Source organism: Platalea leucorodia (assembly GCF_965183815.1).
Source record: "Platalea leucorodia genome assembly, chromosome: 22".
Classification (NCBI taxonomy): Eukaryota; Metazoa; Chordata; class Aves; order Pelecaniformes; family Threskiornithidae; genus Platalea; species Platalea leucorodia.
In genome coordinates this window covers 6,060,092-6,081,151 of record NC_138844.1, presented here as the reverse complement: position 1 = coordinate 6,081,151, position 21,060 = coordinate 6,060,092, and the positions used below count along the sequence as shown (strand labels likewise).

The 21,060-nt window shown below is 62.1% G+C and overlaps 2 protein-coding genes across 6 annotated transcripts; both read right to left on the bottom strand.

Moving 5' to 3' along the window:
- Window positions 1–231: 231 nt before the first annotated feature.
- CASC3 (CASC3 exon junction complex subunit) lies at window positions 232–12,325 on the bottom strand. Of its 5 annotated transcripts, none has more exons than XM_082331870.1 (14): window positions 12,040–12,325; window positions 10,915–10,942; window positions 10,522–10,559; window positions 8,671–8,829; window positions 8,432–8,583; window positions 7,809–7,985; window positions 6,883–7,577; window positions 5,026–5,090; window positions 4,665–4,779; window positions 3,965–4,063; window positions 2,980–3,194; window positions 1,650–1,772; window positions 1,421–1,497; window positions 232–692 (listed from the first exon to the last, which is right to left on the bottom strand). In XM_082331870.1, the coding sequence occupies exons 1-13, from the start codon at window positions 12,295–12,297 to the stop codon at window positions 1,462–1,464; spliced, it is 2,160 nt and encodes a 719-aa protein (XP_082187996.1). In that variant the 5' UTR covers window positions 12,298–12,325; the 3' UTR covers window positions 232–692; window positions 1,421–1,461. The 5 variants fall into 5 exon arrangements, with proteins under 5 accessions (XP_082187996.1, XP_082187997.1, XP_082187995.1 ...); XM_082331871.1 differs by having other exon boundaries at window positions 1,421–1,484; XM_082331869.1 differs by lacking the exon at window positions 1,421–1,497.
- Window positions 12,326–13,781: 1,456 nt separating this feature from the next.
- Window positions 13,782–20,032, bottom strand: MSL1 (MSL complex subunit 1; the record flags this gene model as incomplete). Its single annotated transcript, XM_082331979.1, has 8 exons — window positions 13,782–14,002; window positions 14,143–14,215; window positions 14,331–14,455; window positions 14,735–14,802; window positions 15,098–15,162; window positions 16,042–16,427; window positions 16,767–16,990; window positions 19,442–20,032. The coding sequence occupies 8 exons, from the start codon at window positions 20,030–20,032 to the stop codon at window positions 13,912–13,914; spliced, it is 1,623 nt and encodes a 540-aa protein (XP_082188105.1). The 3' UTR covers window positions 13,782–13,911.
- Window positions 20,033–21,060: the final 1,028 nt, after the last annotated feature.

The window sequence follows — 21,060 nt, the reverse complement described above, 5'->3', positions numbered from 1 at the left end:
GGCTCGTTCAGAAAAAGAAACGGGAGGAGCTTCTAAATTAAGTGGTGACTGCACAGGCAGCGCGTTCCTGACGGACTCCTGTCGCTCAGCTGCCCCTCCTATGCTTAAACAATGGCGGAAATAAACTTGCTAATTTAAAAAGAGAATTGAAATGAAGAATTAACTTATCAGCTGTCTCCACGGGGGGCAGGGGATGTTACGGTCGGGTTAGCCAGACAAACAAATTCAAAATACCCAAAAGAAACAAATCAGCTTTACTGAAGGAGCTGGTTCATTTCTTAAATAAAAACAGAGACCACAATCAAGCCAGTCGAGTTTAACATCCTAGAGAGGGAAAAGGGCAGACGTTTAGTAAAAGAGAGAAGTTGCGAGAACTTGTGGCCAAGGACCGACTCCGGGGGTTGATTCTTCGGTGACCTCTGTGCCCCAGCGAGGGAGAGGGGAGGAGGGCAGATCAGCAGCGGCGAGATGGTTTTCGGGAGGGCACCGGTAAAACCGGAGAGGGAAGGTGCCTGGCCCTGAGCACAAGACGGTGCAGCTTATTTCATCCCGCTGCCTCACCTACGCACAGGGAAGGAGCCTTTCCCGAGAAGGAGCTTTCTCCTTGCTGAGGTGCCGAGTCTGGCGTTGGGATTCCCACGGCCGCATCCCTACGTGTTGCTCCTCTCCTTTGACTTTTCACCTTTGCTGTCCTGGAGGGGGGAAAGAGGAAAGAGAAGCAGAGGCTTAGGCTGCCCCAGCACAAACGCCACGCGGGGCTTGCAGCGCAATTGCCAGGGTCCTGCGAGCAAACACCCTCCACGCCTGGCTGCCAAAACGCGACCACCGCCCGCCCACGCCTCCGGCTTCCGCCGTGCCCGCTTTGGGCACAACCAGCTCCCTTCGGCCAAGCTCTCCTCGTGGTTAAACGTTTTTCCATCGCAAGGCCTTTCAAAGGGCACCTCGATCAGATCATCTCGCAGTGGATTTACAAACGCTGCATGTTTCCCAGCCCTCTACTGTGCCGCACGCCACCTCCCCGTGTACGGGGAAACAACCGGCACATGCCTGCCCGCGTCTGGGCTTGCCACGGATTCGGGCTCGCCGCGATTCGGGCTCGCTCAGCTCCCATATGCTAAGCAAGGTATTAAAAAGGAAACCAAACCCACACGTGGCACTCTGGCGTGCACACACATGCACAGCTCACAGCACTGGAGCGAGAAAACCGTTCCCAGCACAGAGAAACGGCTCTCATCTCTGGAAAGCCTTTAAGTCTGGTGCCTGAGTTACCTACTGCTAAGGTCTCAACATTTATTCTTCCAGAGAAATCACTGCCTCCTAGCTTAGGACTGGATTTTTCTCTCTATAAAGTGTTTTGTTCTCTACCCTGAGCAAATTAAAAAAAAAAAAAAAAAAAAGCAAGAGTCAACTTCAGACTTACTTTTTACGTGGGTTTAGTTTTAAAGTATTTAGAAACTCAAATTAACTGGAGCCCTGCTTACCACCTGCAACGAGAAGCTGAGGTTTGGGACATGTCAAAGATTAGGCAGTTTAAGATTTCCTTGGAACAACGTATTTTTTGGACGGGAGAGGGAGACTGCAGCATCACGCACACCCCAACAGTACAGCATCCATCACACGCGCGCAGACTCACGCCAAGGGGACGGTACCTCGGGAGGCGGTGGCTTGATAGTCACAGGCTGGGACGTCCTTCGAGGTGGAGAAGGCTTGGGCTGCACTTGCTGCTGGACAGTGTTGTAGTACGTGACCCCTCCGTACACCTGGGACTGGGCCTGCATTCCCCAGAGAGCAGAAGGGTCAGCGCTCTTCGCCGTGGGGGGCAAAGAAAGCCGCATCCCCTGCGAGAGCACCGCGTGTCTCGGCCAGCCTTGACGGCACAAAACTGGGCTGTGAAACGATGCCACCACCTAGCACCGAGGGTGCGTAGCCACAGGGGGATGAGGGTTGATTTGTGCTGTGCCCCCCAAGGCCACGAGGAGCAGCATTTCCAATTCCCGGAGGACCCTCGCCTACCCCTGCCCCGTTCCGGGGCCTCCCCGCTCTCGGCAGGGTGGGCAGGTACAGGCTGCAGCAACCCGCAGCCATGCCGGACCAAAGTTTGCAGCAGATGGGTTTCCTCTGCCCCGCAGAGTTCCCCAACTGCCACATAACGTCTGTGCTTCGCAACAGCAGCAGCGACCGTTTTTCCGTGCAGACAAGGCAGGTAACAGTTCCCCTTCACACCGAGATGGCCTCCAGCTGCCCGCAGGCTCGGGATCTGCCCCAAAAGCAGGCTGATTCCTTGCCGGGGCAGCTGGGATCAGCGCAGGGCAGCAGGGAAGGTCAGAGAGGCTGCAGGGCTCGGGGAGCGTGCACATCTCTGGCCTGCCACTGCGTGTCAGCCGTGTGCTGCTCGCACGGCGGCCGCGGGGAGATGTGGGTTCGTCATCACGATGCCCGCAGAGATCTGCCCGCAGAGATCTGCCTCCTCGCTGCCCGGCAGCTACTGTGGACACAGAGGTCGGACATGGAGCGGGAAAAGCCAGCCCTGTGCTGGTCACACCAAGGGCTTTCCCGGCCGGCGCCAAAGAACAGCACCAGCCAGCCTCCTGCCTCCACCTCAAACAGAAAGGGCTTCCAAAGCGATTTTCAAGGTGTCCTTGGTTTAGCACGGACCTGGAGGGGACACAACGGTTCACAGGTGGGCTGTTTCCCTGTTCCGCAGGGGAAGATCTAGATTCTGAGATCCACCAAAGCAGGCATTTCATCCACTAGACCCTAAATCCACGGCAGCTGCACGGCAGCCATGGGAGTCGTCCTTTTCAGTTACCCACCCCAAGCAGAGAGAGGGATGACAGTGAAAAACCTCCCACCACGGAGCAGCCCAGCTGCTCCACATCCTCTCCCAGGAAGCCTCAGAATATACCCACACACCACAGGATCCCATCTGCTCTCAACGGCTCCTGCTCGGGACGGAGACGCGCAGCGCAGCTGGCTTACCTGCGTGTTGGAATAGAGATGCGGAGGAGGCGGAGGGGGTAGCGCTCCTGGGGGGTAGGGGTAGCCAGGATTCCCAAAATTCATGACTCCAGGAGGGGAGAAGTAAGTCGGTGCAAGCAGCTGCTGCGGCGGGGGCTGGCCCGGGGGCATGGAGACTGGCGGAGGGTACAGCCCAGGGTTTGCCATGGGGGCTGGCGTCTGGTGGGGATGTAAACCTGGGAAGCGACAAAAATAAGCTGAATGTGATGTCGCGCGTAAAGCCAGCGCGTCCCGTGGAGGGCTGGGGCTGCTACGATGCCAGCAGGTCAGCGCGGCTGCGCCTTCCCCGCTGCAGCAGGACGGAGAAGCGCTTTGCTCAAAGGCCTTTCCTGCAGCCACGAGACCTCGGCTCCTGCGCTGGGGAGGAGAAAAGGGAAGCGCTCCTCAGCCCAGCAGAGCACGGCTCCCTCCCCGATGCCGGGGTCCCGATTCACTGGAACCAGACACAGCCCCGGTCAGCACACCCACTTCAGGAAACGGTTTTTGTGGACAAGATAGAGAACATGCCAATTCAACAGTTCTCATTTCTGCTTTTCTTTTCTGATCTACAAGCAGCAGGGACTGAAGAACCAGCTTAGCACAACAGCTGGCAGAGCCAAGCGCCCTGCTGAAGGGGAAGCGGCTCAGCCAGGAGGGTCTGCACAGAACCTGCAGACATCCAGCTAGAGGCTGCCAAAACATTCAGATCATCTCGGTGCTGCGCTGGCTGCAAGGGCCAGAAATGTCTATTTTTATTTCCTTAAAATTTATATTGATCCAGCCTCGGTGCATGAGGGAAGCAGGTCTCTTCCACGTTGTAGAAATAAGGAAAATGGATTCCCCTCAGCGACAGAGGCTGTGCGAAACCAGAGTTATCTGCTCCCCAGCACAGGCTGAGCCGCCCCAGGGCACAACCGCAACGTCAGTACCAGCTGCCCCGCGCCCCGCTGGGGAGCTGGTTCCTCACCTGGATGAGGGAGGTGCATTTCTGGCTGTACGATCATCCCTTGGGGCGGCAGCGGGGCCGGGTTCTCGCTGTGGGTGTAGATTGGTCCCTGGAATTGTACTGCAAGACACAAGAGTTGATAAGGAAAAGCTCCACCGAGTTTTATTCTACTGCAGCAAGCCAGCTACCATTACAACAGCTGAATGCAGTGCTGCAAGCTACGTTCCCATCGGCGCATGCAGTCTACCAGGCTTGCAGATGCTACGTACTCCCAACAGAAAAGCCTCCTACTCCCTTTACAAAGCAGGAGAATACTCAGGGAATTTCTTCTCCAACACTTTCAGTGCTGGACTAAATTCCTAATCTAGCCTCAGTCTTGTTTTGTAATTCTCACCGCTCTTAAATGTCAAAGACATTGCTCTGATTTCAAGTTAATTTTAAATCCTAATTCTCATGAAGAAAAGCAGCGTCCTAGAGAGCCCTTGCAGAGGGAGGGGAGACGGCAACACTGATTGTATCGCAGTGGGTTTAAACACCGACCAGGGAGGCTCAGAGCAGCTTTTTAGTTACCGTAAGAGACGACGCAGCGATGCTGTTTCCCAAGGAAAGGGAAGACAAAGCCCCCGATCTGCCTGACCCTAACGGGAGTGGGGGGACTCCTGCTCCAGCTGCTCAGGTCTGAGCCCACACGGAAGCGCAGGAGCGGGAGGGAAACACTCACGTGGGTCGTAGTAGTGCCCTTCCATGATGCTGATGTGCATGGGGGGGGCCGGCTCCGGCACCGGCGGTCTCTGCCGCTGCGACGAGTAGCGTTTCACGCGGCCCCCTTGCACCGCCTGAAAGAATCCAAAGGGATCGGCGAGGGTCAGGAGCCCTCCCTCCAGCGACGGAGCACCGACCCGCTCCCCCGCCAGCCCCTGCAAACCTCTATCTGGGTCACACAGCAAAAACTACGAACACCCACAAAAGGGAAAGGCTGAGGTGTCACAGGCAGCCTCTAATTACTACAACCCAGAAACAAATAAACGCTGGGCTTCCGCGCTTCTAAAAGCAAGAGTCACACTCCATGCAACATGCTTTACCATTTCCTCCATCCTGTTAAACTGAGGCGGTGGCCCAGTTCCCACGTGCATATGGTTAGGAATACCTGAGGAAGAAAGAAACTGGTTATTATGGTTTGCATTTGGTCCCAGTAAAGAGCCACCTCACCCGCCGAGGGCGCTGCCAGGAGGTGCCCGTCGCTGGCAGAACGAGCGCCGGCAGCCTGGGGATGTTACCGTACTATAAACAGGCACGGCTCTTGCTTTCGTGACGAGAAACCTTTTCCAACAACTTCATCTCTTAGGTTACAATTCTAAATGTTTCAGTACGAATGAGAAGCTGTTGTGCCACTGTACAATCATCCACACTGCTCAACACCTTTCAAATCTTGCTAAAAAAAAATCCTCAGCTTGAAATCCAGGTCCTGATCTAAGCTCTGTTCCTGCAGAGACAAGGACTTCTTCAGAGCAGAAACAAGGATCCATGTGGGCCTGGGTAAGCCGCAGTTTAAACCTTCTACAGGGCGTAACTGCTTTTATCATGGGCTCCTTTTAATCCAAACAACAAAGTTACAGCGCACATTTAAAACCACAGTGCCAAACTGATCACAGGCGATTCCAGGGGAGCGAAAGTGGGCAAAACAAACACTGGAAGTGCCCGCGGACCACTGATATTGCAAATATACGCACAGGCCTATGTGCTGTATGTACGGAACGACCCGACGGCTGGCTCGTCCAGCCAAATGCCTCCCAGAATTGACTCCTACCTTCTCTGCTGGGAAAAACCAAAGGGACTGTAGAGCAATACGTCCTTCTTACAGACAGAAAGCGGTCTCCTACCCGCAGTCTAGAGCTGTCTCATGGCAAATTTGTGAAGATGCTTTATTTTTAAGCATCAAAAAAAGAAAAAAAAAGAGCGTACATAATCTCAGCTGCAAATCACGGCGCTTTTGAACTCTCATTCCACTGGCACGTTTAAAGCCCGTCTACTTGCACCTGCAGTCGAGACCAAGGGTCTGTTCACACAAAGATTTTACCAGTCACATCAGTGCAAGAAGACTTATGGTTTCATGACCTAAACCTCAAGAGATGCTTATGAAAGCAGCAAGTCGCTTTCTTCTCCTTGCTCCAGTTTTATTTCCCTCGGGAAGGACTCTAACACTCCCCAGAAAAGACTCTAATTCTGCAAAGAGATAATTATACCTGAATGACCTCTCATGTAGATGCTCAACTAGAGCTCAGTCCTTAGCTCGCAGGGGGTAACTCTGCCAAATATCCCTCCCTCAGCCGTCCCGTCTGCTGCTGCGAACAGAGCAGCTTCCTCCTACCAGGCACAAATGGATTTGCCAATCCCAGTCAGGCCTTAGCTGGTGGCAACCCAATCTCGGTGCTAGGAAATAAGCTGATAAGCAGAGGAAAGTTCCTCCTGCTCCTAGCAGGTCGTTACAGGAGCCCAGTTATTCATTACCCTTACCTGCCAACTGAGCACAACGCCCCTTATCTCCCGAACTCTGACTCCTGCTGCAGTAGCCGGCCTCACCGTGATTTGTACTGCGCAAAGTCCCTGCTGCCTGTTCCACACGCAGGCCTTCAGCTTTACTGAACCCTCCCCGTTCTCAACACAAAACAGGGCAGAGAGAGGGAAAGGATCTAGTTTTACGTCCTTCCCAGCCCTAATTCAATTAACCTGCACCGGAACGTTTAATTTCCCCTTCTTCTGTTCTGTTTTGTCCCCTCTAACCACCTCCACTGCGCTTTCTCAGCAGCACGCATTTCCATCACAGACCTATGCTGAGACTGGACTAAGGCAGAGACAATTCAGCTCTGACCGACTACACGAATGCGGAATTGCATTTGGCTGGAGCCGCAGTGGAAAACCGACAGGCTGCACCCACTTACCCCTCAGCTCCCGGGGCGGTATGAACTGAGACTGCCCCGGCGTCCAGTTCTGCTCAGTGAGATTCATTTGGGTCATCTCTTGCTCGAGTCCATCCAAGCTGGATTCTACCGGCGACTCCCAGTTACTGCTCTTGGCCGGCGGGGGGGACGTCTCGGCTTGCACGGGTTTTGGAGGCACAGGAGCCAGCCCTTCCGAAGCGGGCACCTCATCTGCCAGCTTCCCCGCATCCCCAGCTTTGATTCTGGTCCTTCTTGCCCGGGAATAAGACTTCTTTTCAATTGGTCTGTCTGGCGGTGGCTGTGCAGCATCGGCAGCCGTGGCTTGGTTTTCCAAAGCAACCTCCTCCTTCGCAGGGCTGCTGTGGACATGTGCTGCTTCCATCTCGGGTGACTTGTCCCTCGGCGGGGTTTGCTCCGCACGCTTTGCTCGATAGTTGTTCTCCTGTTTCACTTGCTCGCCGTTACGAGACAGATGCTGGACGCTTGCTTCCGAAGCTCGGTAGCTTGGACGGGTCTCTTTGTAGCCCCCCATCCTCGGGTAGTTCCTAGGCGGGGGCATCCTCCCTGTACCCGCAGAGCTCCTGTTGGTGAACGTTCGCGGGGGAACTGAAGTGCTGTCTCCGCCTTGGTGCCTCGGGGGCTTATTTGGCCTCTCGTTGGACCAGTTTGGGTCTCGCTGAGGAGGACTCCCAAACCTGAGGGAGAAAGATAGTACAAACGACTGGAAAGAAATCCCTGGGTGAGAGGTGCTGCTGTGCCAGGGAAGCCCTCTCCTGTACGCAGCGTGCAGAACTCCCAGGACCAAGGTCCCGCCCCAGGACCAAAGCCAACAACAGGACTTCAGACCTGTCATTTGAAGCGCCTGGCACTAAGGCGGAGGTTTCCCTCCGGGACGAGCCAGGCTCTAGTTTGACTTTGCTGCTCACCTTGGTTTGCGCATCCTCCTCGGCTTGATGTCATCGGGGTTGTGAGCCGACCTGATGTCATAGCCATAAAGCGCAATCAGCTCCTGCCTGGTCTTGGGGGCCTGCTCATCCTCCCGGAATTTGTCGTGCTCCCAGCGGCCCTCATCCTTCCACAGCTTCCGCTGACGACCCTTCGGCCTGGAACAGTTACACAGGGAGGACCAAGAGGTTGTTGCAAAGCCAAGGAGATGTGGCAGCTTCAGCCAGCCCCACACACAGAGAGCAAGCATTTCTAGGGCAGGCTGCGCACAGAGACAGCGTCTCTCCTTCCTCCCGCTCTTCCTGCCCAGCAGCTGCTGGTCTACCCACTGCTATTTCTGAAAAGCAGCAAGAAGGGTCACTGCTCACTGGCAAGACGCTTTCCTTGTGGTTTATTTTGCACCACCCTCACTCTCTCCTTCAAAACAAAGAGCCAAAACGTCCCGGCAGAACCCCGCAAGCAGATGACCGAAGCACAGACAAATCCTTGCTGATGCCTTCCCAGTGCTTCACACCGAAGCAAGGAGCTGTGCTGCCAAACGCTGGCCTGGGAGTTGGCCTCACCCTCCCAGAGAGAGGCAGACACGTGGGGGACGCTCACATACCTGACCTCCTCCTCCTGCGTCTGCCCTCGGAGGTCGTGCTCGAAGAAGAGCCCCTTGCGCGGGATGTAAGCCGGGTTCTTCCGATCCTCATCATCGTCCAGGTGCTTGGGAACTTTTTTCCCAACTTTATTCTCAACAGGTTCAGTGCTCTCCTGTCAAAATCAGACAGCTCTTACCACTGCAGCAGTCCCTCTGCGAGAAGCCCCCCATGGCCCAGAGAACGCATGTTTAACACCTACCTGCCCGTCCCCGCTTTGCCTCTCACCAGTTACAGCACCTTTGGAGTCAGGTTTCTCATCCCCTTTCTCTGCTTTTGCCGCTGACTCACAGGAATCATTACTATCCTGCTTCAGTTCCACTTTGGCACTTTCTTCCTCGCTGTAATCCTCTTCCTCTGCCTGAAAGAGCCCCAGTTACTCAAACATGCACCTCTAGCAACAGGTCCCCCAGGAATTTCCCCACGCAAGTCCCCAGATCTGGAGTTAGATCCCTGTTCCAGTTGTTAGAGACCTGACTCTTTCAAAGCAGAGGATTAGCTCTCAAGGTCCTTGTATTTTTACAGAAAAAGCAAACTCTAAACCCGACACCTCTCCCCACCAACTCCCACCAGCGACATCAGATCCAACCATCAGGCTTTCTAGAACAGAGCCGGGACCAGCTCCCCCCCAAAGGCACAGCCTCTCACCGCTCTGGAAGGAAAGGGCTCGTGCAAGCCAGGGAGACCAGCGAACGAGGGCCCTCAGACCGTCCCTTCCTTCCCACACCGAGGGCCCGGATCCAGCCAGCGCCGCGTTTCCAAATTCCCTGGAGTTACTCAGCTGACTCACTCGGAGCACTCTGCTCACAGGAGCGTGACCTCGTTTCACCCTCCAGGAGCCTGCAAGCCTTGCTTAGGCTGGAACTGACACTAAAAATAGCTCTGTGTGATTAACAAAAAGACTGCTCTATTTTTCTCTTTCAACACAGCCTATTTGCACATCAACTGCTCCTTTTGTTTACGCTGGGGAAACCCAGAAGTGGCATTATTTTTAGGCACAGGAACAGAGTCATCCTGGCGTGTCAGTGATGCAATACCCGCCCTGCTCCAACAGCCCAGCACACACCAGCGCTGCTCCGCTTCTACGTGCGCTGAGCCTCCGCGCAGGTTTCCAGGCTTGAAGAGCTGCCGCGCGGTGAGCCTTACCCTCCGCGTGCCGCCTCTACAGCCCACCGCGCCCCTTCCTCACTAGCGGCAGAGATTAATTCACAAATTAACGGCCCCTACGAGCTTCGACTTCATCTGCCTTGCCATTTTGCATTTTCTCTAACTGCTGCGCCCCTCAAGATCCCCGAAACAGCTGTCTCCAGAGAAGGGTTTTCACTAGAAAACCTTCATTGTAATCATCAGAAATCAGAAATTCTCTAAAATTCCTCGAGATGTTAAACTTACAGTTCTGAACTAAAAATCCCAGGAAACCTACAGCCACAGGCCCAGGGGGTCTCTGCAGGCGAGGCGGGATTTTCTCGGCACACACCCAGCGCAGAGCTGCCAGCACTCTCGGGGTGCGTTACCCCTCCAGCTGCTGTATGCAGAAGACAGGGATGCTGCCTGGGATGCTTCCAACCCAGCAATTATTTTTTTAATTGCAACTAATTAAAACACAACCAGCATCTTACACTTCCTTCCACACCCTTCTTGGCCATCCTTAGCAAATCCTGCTCCCAGTATCCAACGTCTGAGGAGCCGGTATTTTTCCCCCCCCCAATATGTACTGGCCCTACGTCCACCCTGCAGCAGCGCAGGCGGCTTCTCGACAGGGCTGGGCCCAGCGCCGCGGGCTGTACGTGAGGGAACTGCCCGGCGAGGGGCTCCGGTCAGGAGAGACCGTTTTCCTCTGCAGCGGCGATGACTACGCCGCAGCGCAGCTCGCTCCGAGTCTCTGCACGGCTGGTGCGAAGCGCACGAGCTGGTATCTCGAGACAAAGGCAATCGCTGCTGACGGGGTCAGCGGAAGAGAACGAAGGACACAAACCGGGTTTTGTGCTAAAATTATGCGAGATGCAGTCACTCGGCAGAACCCTTTAAACACCAGGACAGAGACTCCTCTTACCTCCGAGTCTTCTGCGCTTTCGTAATCTGAGAGTACAGCTGCGAGGGAGAAAAAGGAGTTTGGTGTCAGGGCAGAAACAGAGACACAGCTTCTCTCCGAGCGCAACACGCCGCGCTGTGGGCGACCGCTGGCAAGCACACACCGAACAGTCCCACCGAGGGGAAGTCAGAGGCCAGCACCAAAGCGTCCCTGATGAATACCATCGCTAGCTCACACAGGAGGAAGCAAGGGCGAGTCTGGGGCGCGCTGTCCCTGCACCCCCCGTTTGCCTGCTATTACGAGGTAATATTCGGGATGACAACCACCGCAGGGCTACTGGAAAAGGCATTTTGTCTAGTTTTTACTTTTTGCACGCAGACAGAACTTGCAGTGCCAGAGAGAGTCATTACTCACCATCTCCTTCAATGCCATCCTCGCTTTCCTGTGGAGAGAGGGAGAGAAAGGTGCGTTAGCGGAGAGGAAGGTCAGCACCCTACGATCCCAGACACAATTACAGCAAGGTTTGGCCCCGGTCCTATCGCATCCGCCCTTGGAAGTTCAGCTTCAGCGACCAAGAAAGAAAAAACAAATTCAGGGCTCCCGGTACCTTTCTCTAAGATCCCTCTAGAGCGAGCTACGCCGCGGGAACGCAGCTCAAGAAAAAAAGCACAAACTGTGTTAACTGCTGGAGGTCTTTGGAGGGAAAAGAGCAACATCGACAGACACGCCAGGCTCCCCTCCCTCGATAACGGAGAGCCAGACAGCTAACTCAGGAAAGGAGAAGAGGATTACTCAAAGCAGGAGCCCAGGAATAACGAACAGATGCCGAGCGGGACCAAGCTCAGGCAGACATCTGCTAGAAACTCTGGGGACAGAAACACAACCCTGCGCCCGAGAGAAGACGCTGGATGAAGCCGAGTAAGTTTTGGGTAAAAGAACAGACTGATGGAACTGCAGTAAAAACAAGCTCGGATCAAAAATAAAGCCAGCCAACGCATTAAGATAAGCCCAAACACCAAAAACACCGAGGAGAAACATGCTGCAGTTCGGGAGGACTTGAAATAACCGGCGCTATCAACCCACGGCAGGACAAAATCGCGCCCGGCCGTACACTGCCAGAGGAGAACTGCAGAGGTGGGGGACAGCAGCGCCACAAACGCCCCAGAAAAGGTTTTTAATGCCCTCGCTTAAAAAAAAAAAGAAAAGGCCGGTCGGAGGTGATGCAGAGTGGAAGAGGCCGGGCTGGGCTGCAAACCCACCCGCCCGCGCCCCGCTGCGGGGACCCCAGGCCGGGCTCCGGGAGGCCAAGGCAGGGGAGCCGGCACCGGGGGGACCCCCTGCCCGGGGCGGGGGGCCCGCAGAGCCCCACCCGCCCCCGCTCCCCCCCCCCCCCCCCCCACGGGGGGACCCAGCCCGGTTCCCCCCCTTCCCCACCCTGGTGCTCCCGCAGCTCCCCGGCCGCCCCCAGGCCCCGGCCCCGAGCCCCCCCGGCCCCCCCTCAGTCCCCGGCCCCCCGAGCCCCCCCGGACCCGCACTCACACACTCGGACTCGGGCGCGCTCTTGGCCGCCCCCCCGGCGGCGCTCTCGGCCCCGCGGCCCCGCGGCCCAGCGCTGAGGGCCCCGGCGGCTCCCCGCGGCGGGCGGTGGGGCGGCCGGGGGGAAGCGGAGCCGGAACCGGAGCCGGAGCCCGAACGGGAGCGGGCGGCGCTGGCGGCCGAGTCGGCGCTGTCGGAGGCGGCCGAATCCGAGTCGTCCTCGCTGTCCTGCGAGGCGCGCTGCCGCCGCCGGTCCGCCATCTTGGGCAGCCGCAGGGGCGGGCGGCGGCGCGGGGCACCACGGGACGGACTACACCTCCCGGCGGCCCCCGCGGCCGGCGGCGTCAGCGGCACCGCCGCCGTCCCGGCAGCCCCTGCGGCAGGGGGAAGGGGCCGCTCCTTCCCTCCCCGCCCGCCTCTCTCCCCCGGCAGGGGGCAGGCGCGCGCCGGGCAGGGCGCCCGACGTCACAGCGCGGATGGCGTCACGGCGGCGGAAATGACGTCATGCGGGGAGGGAGGGGAAGCAGAGGCCGACACGCAGTGCCCGTTTTCCTCGTTTATTGTAAAAAAAAAAAAAAAAAAAAAAAATTAAAAATAAAATAAAAGCGAGCGCCCCCACAGGGGGGAGGGGCAGCGCCCGCCCACAACGTGTTCATAACTCCGGTTTTTTAAACACATTTCCTTTTGGGGGTTTTTTAAACTTTTTTTTTTTTTTTTTTTTTAAACAAGTTTCCTTCCGCTAATGAACCCCGGTGCCGGAGAGCGGCGGGGGAGAAGCCAAAGGCGGGGGGGGGGGGGGGGCGGGAACGGGGGGAATCCCCCCAAAACGGCTCCAATGAAATACAAAAGCGGGGGCCCTGCTGGCGGTTCTCCTGTTTGACCTCCGCTGAAGGGGAGGCCGGGCAGAGCCCGGGCGGAGCGGGGGACGCGCGGAGCCCCCTCCCCAGCCGTCCGGCACCGCCGGCACCGCGGGGTCCGGACCCCGGCACTGGGGGGAAGCAGGGGGGCGCGGGGGCTCGGGCAGGGCAGGGGACCCCGCGGCCGAGCGGAGGCGGCACCGGTGCTCACACCAACCCCGCTCCTCACGGCACACCTTGCCAACCTCAAAATATTTAAATTATATATAAAAAAAAAAGTTAAAAAAGCCAAAACTGTGCGTATAGCATTTCTATTTCACACACACAAAAAAAAAAAAAAAAAAAAAAAACACCAACCAAGAAAGGTTTTGTTCTTAACCCCCCCTCTGACCCCATTACAGCCACCCAAGAGGGGGGGAAAAAAAACCCAAAGAGGCTTCCTGGCACTTTCCGGCACCCCGCTCCTCGCCGCGGCGGGGCACCGGGCTGGCAGCACCCGCTGCCGCCTCTCGGACACAAACGGATGCGTTTATCCCGTTTTCTAACTAAACGTAACACGAAGGCAGCGGCAGGCAGAGTCCCAGCGGGACGCGGCCTCCCCGGCTGGCGAATGCGGCAGCCCCGACACCGGGGCCTGGCCCCGGTGGTCTCCACGCTCCCGCCCGCGGCTCGAAGCCGAAATGTCCAAAATAAACCCAACGTCAGCTGCGGGAGGGCAGGGGCAGCGTGCGGAGCCGCAGCGGGCAGCAAGGACGGGCAGGACGGGCAGGCAGGGTCTGGGGTCCGCCCGCTTCCCCCGGCACCGAAGCAGCCGGTCGGAAGCCTCGGCCGGCAGCCGGCCGGTGCCGCTGGGGGTACGGCTGCCAGCGCGGGGGGACAAGTCCAGGGAACGCGTTGCAAAACCCAAGAGAACAAAACTGGGGTCACGGAGGAACGAAACCATCCGTCAACGAGAAGGCAGGGGAGGGCAGCGGCCATCGGTGCGACCCGGCGATGTACAGAGCTCCCGGCGGCTCGGCTATTTCCGGCAGGTCCGGTGCGGCGTCTGCTTCTTCTGCACCTCCAGCCGGCAGCGGCTGCGCTCATCCAGCCAGGGCAGCTCAAAGTTCCTGCGGGCAGAGCCGGCGTCAGCGCACCGAGGCACCGTCCCCAACCCAAAAATGCGCCAGCCGAGGATGCCAGCCCGAGCGGCGGTGCCCGGCACAGCCCAGCCCCGTCCCCCTCCACCGCCGGCGATGCCGGTACTCACTGTGGGGTCAGTTTTGGTAAGGGCCGGCCAAAGGCGACGACAGGCAGGTAGGGGGTGATGAGCAGGCTTTCCACTGCGGGAGAGACACCGGAGCGTTACGCACCCCTTGCCTGCAGCCCCCGCTGCAGGCAGCACCCCCTGCCTGCCCCCAACGCCCCTGCCTGCCCCCCAGCGCCAAAGGCACTCACCGTCATCTGGCTCAGGGAAAAATGAGGTAACTTCAGGCTCCGACTCCTGAATCCCTTTCCTTTTGTACATTCGGAGCTGCAGCCGCTGTAGAATTCTCTGTTCCCTGATCCGCTGGATGTCCCACCTGGAAAACGCAACGCCCCGGGCAGTGAGAATCGGCAGGCAGCGAGCAGGCAGGTGCCTCCCCGCTCCCGGGGAGCTCAGGGGGCTGCGCCGGGGCCGCCATGCTGGCAGCGATGCGGGAGCATCCCTCCTCCAGCAGCGTTTCTGGTTCCCATTCCAGCTGCGCCCCGGGCGACCAGATCCCGTGTGCCCCCCACCCCGGGCCCTTCCCTGCGGGAGCGGGTGCAGACCGCCCGCTCTGCTGGGGACCCCGGGCCCCCATCGCCCTCTTTGCTCCCACCTTTTCCTTCGTTTCTCATCCAGCTCCAGCTTCGCGTGCCGTTTGGAAAAGACGCTGTCGTCCAGGTTCTGCAACGACAGATGGGGATGAGCGCGTCCTCCCGGCACCGGCATGGCCCTGAGCCGGCAGCCAGAGCTGCCGCGGTGCAGAGGGGCTGCTCCTTCACCCCCACCCCAGCCCGCCAACTGCAGCCGGGGTTTGCCGCGCCGTTTATGCCGGATGAGGGGACAAGATGCCGCCAGCCCCACAGCAGCAGCAAACACCGCAAACCGCTCTCCCAGAGCAGTGAAACAGCCAGGAAGGTGCCAGCAGCAACGCGAGCTCTGACGGCGGCTGCTGCACCCACCGGGGCGGCATACGTACCTCCAGGAGGTCCGAGGGGTTGGGGTCTCTCAGGGGCTCCACGACATGGTCCCTCCAAGACGGAACTGCGGGGCGAGAGGCCAGGCCATTACCCCACACCGGGACCCCCCACGCCACCTTGCCGCTCCTTTCCAGCCCGTCCCTCCCTTGGAAAGCGCAGCTCGGCCTCTCCAAACCCCTGTCCTGAGCCGGGCTGGGCGATGCCGCCGGCAGAGACAGGAGGGCGAGCTCGTCGCCATCCCCCCGGCCCAGTGCATGAGCAACCCTGAGCTGCTCCAAGAGGAGATGTGCCGAGCTCCCCCTGCACCGGGGCGCTTGGCCATCCAGCGCAGCCTCGGCGTCCGCCGCGGCACAGCCCACTGCTCCCCATCACCGTGCTCGCCATGCTGCGGGACCCGTAGGAGATCGGCTGGGAAGGGGCAGCCAGCAGGACACGACCGGACTCGGGGGCAGCAGACGACCCCATGGAGGAACCCGTGCTGTGCCATGGCGGCACAAGCCAGAGACACATTTCCCAACCACAAACGGGAAGTTGCTTCACCCCTTGCTCAAACGGGCAATGCAGGCTGCTCGGCAAACAGGGTGGCTAAAGCAGAGCGGGGCTGGCAGCCCTGCCCAGCGCGCTGCCCTCAGCTCGGCCCTGCAGGCAGCAGCAGCCCAGCGCGGCGGCAGCCCGGAGCCTGCCGGAGACGTGGTTCGGAAGAGCCCATCACCAGCAGCAGGGCCGCTACCAGCCACCACAGAAGGAGCCAGGAGCATGGCACAACGGGCTGCACCTCTCCCACTGCGTCTGGGACTCTGCCAGCTTCAGGGCAAGGGTGCCAAGCCCCGTTCCCTGTCCGCCATGCCGGCCCCAAGGCGGGCAAACCCCTCTCCGGCCGCTGACGCTGCCTCAGCGCCCGGCACGCTGCTGCCTGTGCCGCGACGGGCTCTCCATCGCTTACTTGCTACAGTCTCCTCCTTCTTTGGGGAGGGCTCCCGCAACGGCAGCGGCGACGGGGGCGGCTGGTGCCAGCGGCACAAGTACATTTCCGTGGTTGAGAGATAGGGCAGGTCGTCTGTCTCGCTGCTGAAGAAGCCCTTCTCCTTGGGGTGGGCGCTGGGGCCCTTTGGCAGGGCTGAGGCTCGGAGCGGGGTCTCCAGGAGCGACCTGGGTTTTTCTGGAGTCTCTTGGCTCCGCAGTTCTCGTTTACAAACAGTTTCGGACAAGGAGCCGCCCGATTCCTCCTTCCCCGGGGAGTGCTTCGGAGTTTTACTCTTCACTTTCGAGAACTCAGACACCAGTTTTTTAACGGGCGTCTTCCTCTCCGCGCTCCCAAACGTTGGCTTCCTGCAGGAGGAAGAGGAGCTGAGCCGGGCGCATGGATCCTCATCCCACACCGGGGCTACCGGCACCCCCAAACCAGGGCTGCCGTGCCAGGGCCGGCTGGCAGCAGGTTTCCAGAGGCAAGAGGGGCTTCCCCAGCGTTTCAGGACCCCCTGCTCCTCACCCAGGCTTTCACGAGGTTCCCGCAGTGCCCATGGACGATGGGATGCGCTCCCGGTGCCAGGCAGCCTCTCCGAGCGGCTCGAGTGCCAGCCCCACGGATGGAGGGTGAAGCCACGGGGAAGGTCCTCCCTGTCCTCCCAGGCCCCCCGCACCCCCCCGGCGCGGCCGGGCACCCTCTACCTTTTGTGCCCCTTCCCGTTCCTGCCGTAGGGGAAGTGCTTGGGCTGCAGGGTTGGGGGAGGCTCCAGCAGGTCCTGGGGACACTCCAGCGGCAGCTTCTCGCACGCCTCCACCTCTGGCTTCTCATCCACCTCGAAGCCCTGGAAGATGCGGTGCTTCTCCCGCTCGCTGTCCTTCTTCACCAGCTGCACCCGCCTTTCCATGCGCTCGATGCGCGCAAGGAGCTGCAACGCAGGGCAAGGGCTCGACTCGCGGGTGCGCTCCCAGGGGTGAGCCCCACATGCGCCCCTGCTCCCCCAGCCCCGGGCAGCTGCCTGCACGGTGCCCTGCCTGCACGGTGCCCTGCCTGCACGTCCCTTCCGCAGCAGGGAAACACCCCGGGGAAGAGCCGACCTGCAGCACCCACATCTTTGCCATCACCCGCCTGCAGAAGCACTCCGGCACACGCGGTGCAGGGCCAGCGGAGGACCGGTGCCACCCTGCTGCAGCACCCTGTCTGCTTTCTGCCTGTACCAAAGCGTGCCCATGCCGGCATTTGCCTGGCAACTTCTCGGCAATGCTCGGGGTGCAGGAGTTTGCAAGAAGCCCCCGAACAGCACCCGCCCCTGTGGAGCCATCCCCGGTTGGGCCTGGCGGGCACCGCAGGCTTCCCGGCATGCCGGCAGTGCCACGGCTCACGCCTGCCCTTGCAGAGGGGACAGGAGGCCGAGGGCAGCGTCTGCAACCAGCGCTGGGTGCTGCGGGCATCGCGCCCCCGGACAGTTTAACTGCAACGCTGGCGGCCAGGGGCTAGGGCATCCAAACGGCACAAAATGGCCACTTGCTCTCCGGCTGCTTCTCCCCCTCCGGCGCGGCCCGTCCCCGTGGCAGGAGGACCGCAACCGGTTGCAAACCCTGCAAGTTTTGAGGAACAATATGGGGGGTCTCGACCTCTGCCGCATCCTCCCTGAGCGCCCAGGGAGGGCGAGGGCGGTTTGTAATTAGATGTGGGCATCATTAGAGAGCAAGCACCCGACTTGGTGACACCTGCCCTCGGTCACCCGTCCCCAACCCTCGCCTGGCTCCGCCGGGAGCCGCAGCGTTCAGAGGGGTCCGATCGGCAAAGCGCAGTGCGGGGGTCCCGGCACCCCCCGGGGACGTGGCTGCGGGGGGACCCAGCCTCGGGGAGCGGAGCTGGGAGCAGCCCCCACGCCCCGTCCCTGCCTGCTGCACCCGGGGTTTGCCTGCCGCGTCTCCCCGGTTGCTTCACCGCCACGGGAGGACGCGGCACAGTGAAGCCCTGTCGCGGCCTTGCCGCAGCGGCTCCTCCATGTTGGGAGGACTCGGCGCGCTCCGCGGGGACGCGGCATTGCCGTGCGGCCCCGCCGGCTTCACCACGTGGAGCGGCCCTTCCCTCCGCAACCGGGGCCGCCGCAACCACCGCCACTGCGGTCTGGCAGAGCCGGCGCGGTTCTTCCGGCACACGGCACGCGCCGGTGGGCCAGGCACGGCCTAGCAGGCGGGCAAGGCGGGCGCGAGCGTGCAGCGAGGCGCAGCCGCACGCGTGGGGCGATGCGGGCAGGGGGCAAGGCGCAGCATCCATAGGGCGATGCGGGCAGGGTACGTATAGGGGGCAAGGCGCAGCATCCATAGGGCGATGCAGGCGGGGCAGGCAAGGCGGGGTGCAGGCAGCAGGGCAGCACACGGCACAGGCAATGCCCCGCAGGGCCCCCCACGCGTGAGTGGGGCGAGGCAGGAGCCTTGCGGGGCCCCCCCACGCCCGGGGGAGCGGTGGGGGGCAGCCCCCGCCGCTGTGACGCGGCCCCTTTAAGTTAACCCCCGCGCGCGCGCGCGGCGGGGCGGGAAAGCGACGCGGGCCCTTTAAGGCCCCCCCCGCCCCCCCGCGGGCGCGCTGCCATGGCGACGGGCGGCGGCCCGTTAACCCCCGCCGGCCCGCCCCGCCCCCGCCCTTTGTGCCCCCGCCGGTCCCCCGCCCCCCGCCCGCCTTTGTCTGGGGGGGGCACCGGTACCGGGGGGCATCGACCCCCGGGGGGAGCATTAACGCCCCCGGGGGGGGGGGGCAATAACCCGGGGGGGGGGGCACTGACCCCCCTGGGGGGTGTTAACCCCTTGGGGACCGCGGGGAGGGGGGGTGATGCCCCCCCCAGGGCATCGATTACTCCCCAAAGGGGGGGGGATTAACCCCCAAAGGGGGGTGTTAACCCCTGGGGTGCCACGGGGGGACATTAAGCCCCAAAGGGGGGGTATTAACGCCATGGAGGGGGCGTTAACCCCCAAGGGGGGGGGGCATTAAGCCCCAAGGGGGGCCGGGGGAGGGCATTAACCCCCAAGGGGGGGGCGTTAACGCCATGGGGGGGGCGTTAACCCCCAAGGAGGGGCCGTTAGCGCCATGGGGAGTAGTTAACCCCCAAGGGGGGGGCATTAACCCCTGGGGTGCCACGGGGGGGGGCATTAACCCCTGCGGGGGGGGCGTTAACCCCTTGGGTGCCGGGGGGGGCACTTACCTGTGGGGGGGGAGCTCCGGGGGACCCCTGGGTGCTGGGGGGGGGGGGGGGGGGCATTAACCCTTGGGGGGGGGGCAGCCCCGGGGGTGGGAGGGGGGTGATCCCGCGGGGGGTGGGGGGTGGGGGTTAACCCGTGCCGTGCCGCCCTCCCCCCCCCCCCCCCCGCCGTACCGTGTCCCGCTCGGCCTTGAGCTCCTCGATCTGCCGCTCCTTGGCCTGCAGCTGCTGCTGCTGCTGCTCGATGAGGTCCAGCTGGAGCAGCAGGATCTGCCGCAGGCAGGCCGCCTGCCCCGGCGAGCCCCCGCCGGCCCCCATCCCGCCGCGCCGAGCGCCGCTCTTCCACTTGCCCTCGGCGGCCGGCGGCGGGCCCGGCTCGGTGGGCCCCGCTCCCGCTCCCGCCGCGCCCTCCCCGGCGCCGCGCCCGGGCAGCACCGCCTGGTAGCGCGGCCGGGCGCCGGCATCCCCCGGGCCGGCCTGCTTGCCGCCGGCCAGCGGCACCAGCCCGGCCCAGCGCTGCTGCTGCTGCTGCTGCTGCTGCTGCTGCTGCTTCTGCTGCTGCTGCTGCTCCGCCGCCGCCGCCACCCCGCCGCCGCGGCCCTTGTGTGCCCCCAGCGGCGGCGGCGGCGGCTCCCGGGGCCGGCGGGGCGGCGGGCGGTGCGGTGCGGTGCCCTCCTCCTCCTCCTCCTCCTCTTCTTCTTCCTCCTCCTGCTGCTGCGGCCCCCCCCGGGGCGGCTCGGCCGCCCGGAAGGCGGTAGACCTCATGGCCGGGGCCCGCCGTTCCGCACCGCCCCGTTACCGCCCGCCGTTACGGCGTAGCGGCGGCCGCCACCACCGGTTGAACGGTCCGGGGGACGGCGGGGCCCCGCCGCCATCAGCGCAGCGCATCCCCCCGCCCCGGGCGGCGGGGGACCGCGGGACACGGGCTGCCCCCCGCCGCCGCCCCCCCGCCGGGCGGGGGAGGGGAGGGGCCGAGCCGGGGCCCACGCGGGACCGTTCCACACCGGGGGGGGGGGGGGGCGGGTCGGGGCCGGGGCCGTGCGGCGGCCCCCGGTTACCTTTAAACCGGGCTCGGTGCGCATGCGCCGACGGCGGCCCCGGCCGGGGCGGGGGGACCCCGGGGGTGGGGGGGGGGCGAGGAGCGGGGCCGGTTCGTGCGTGGGACGGAGCGGGGGCACCCCCGGGGGGAGCTCCCACCCCCCCCGCCCCCTGCCCCGGGACGTGGGGGGGTCTCCACGCGCGGAGGCGCCGGTCCCGCGTGGGGCGGGGGTCCCGGGCCGGCAGTGGCGGGGCGCGGCCGCCCGGTGGCTCCCGAGCGCGGCGGCTCCGCCCGGGGCGCGGCGGGGTCCCACCGCCCACCGCGGGGCTGGGCCCGGCCCCACGGCGGGGGGGCCGGGGGGGCTGGGACCCACCGCCACGATCCCCCCCGCCCCACGCAGGGGGGGCGAGGAGGGGGGAGGTGCCGCTCTGCGGAGCCGGGATGCTCCTGCGTGAGCCCCCCCCGTGTGCGCGCACACCCCCACCCCCCCCGTGGGCCTGCAGCCCCCCCCGTGTGCGCGCACACCCCCACCCCCCCGTGGGCCTGCAGCCCCCCCGTGGGCACACACACGCATGCACACACCCGTGGGGTCTGCAGCCCCCCCGTGCGCACACGCATGTACACACTCCCTCCCCGTGGGTCTGCAGACCCCCCGTGTGCACACACACACACACACACAGGTGGGGTCTGCAGCCCCCCCGTGCACACACCCCCCCAAGGGGGTCTGCAGCCCCCCCGTGCGCACACCCTCCCC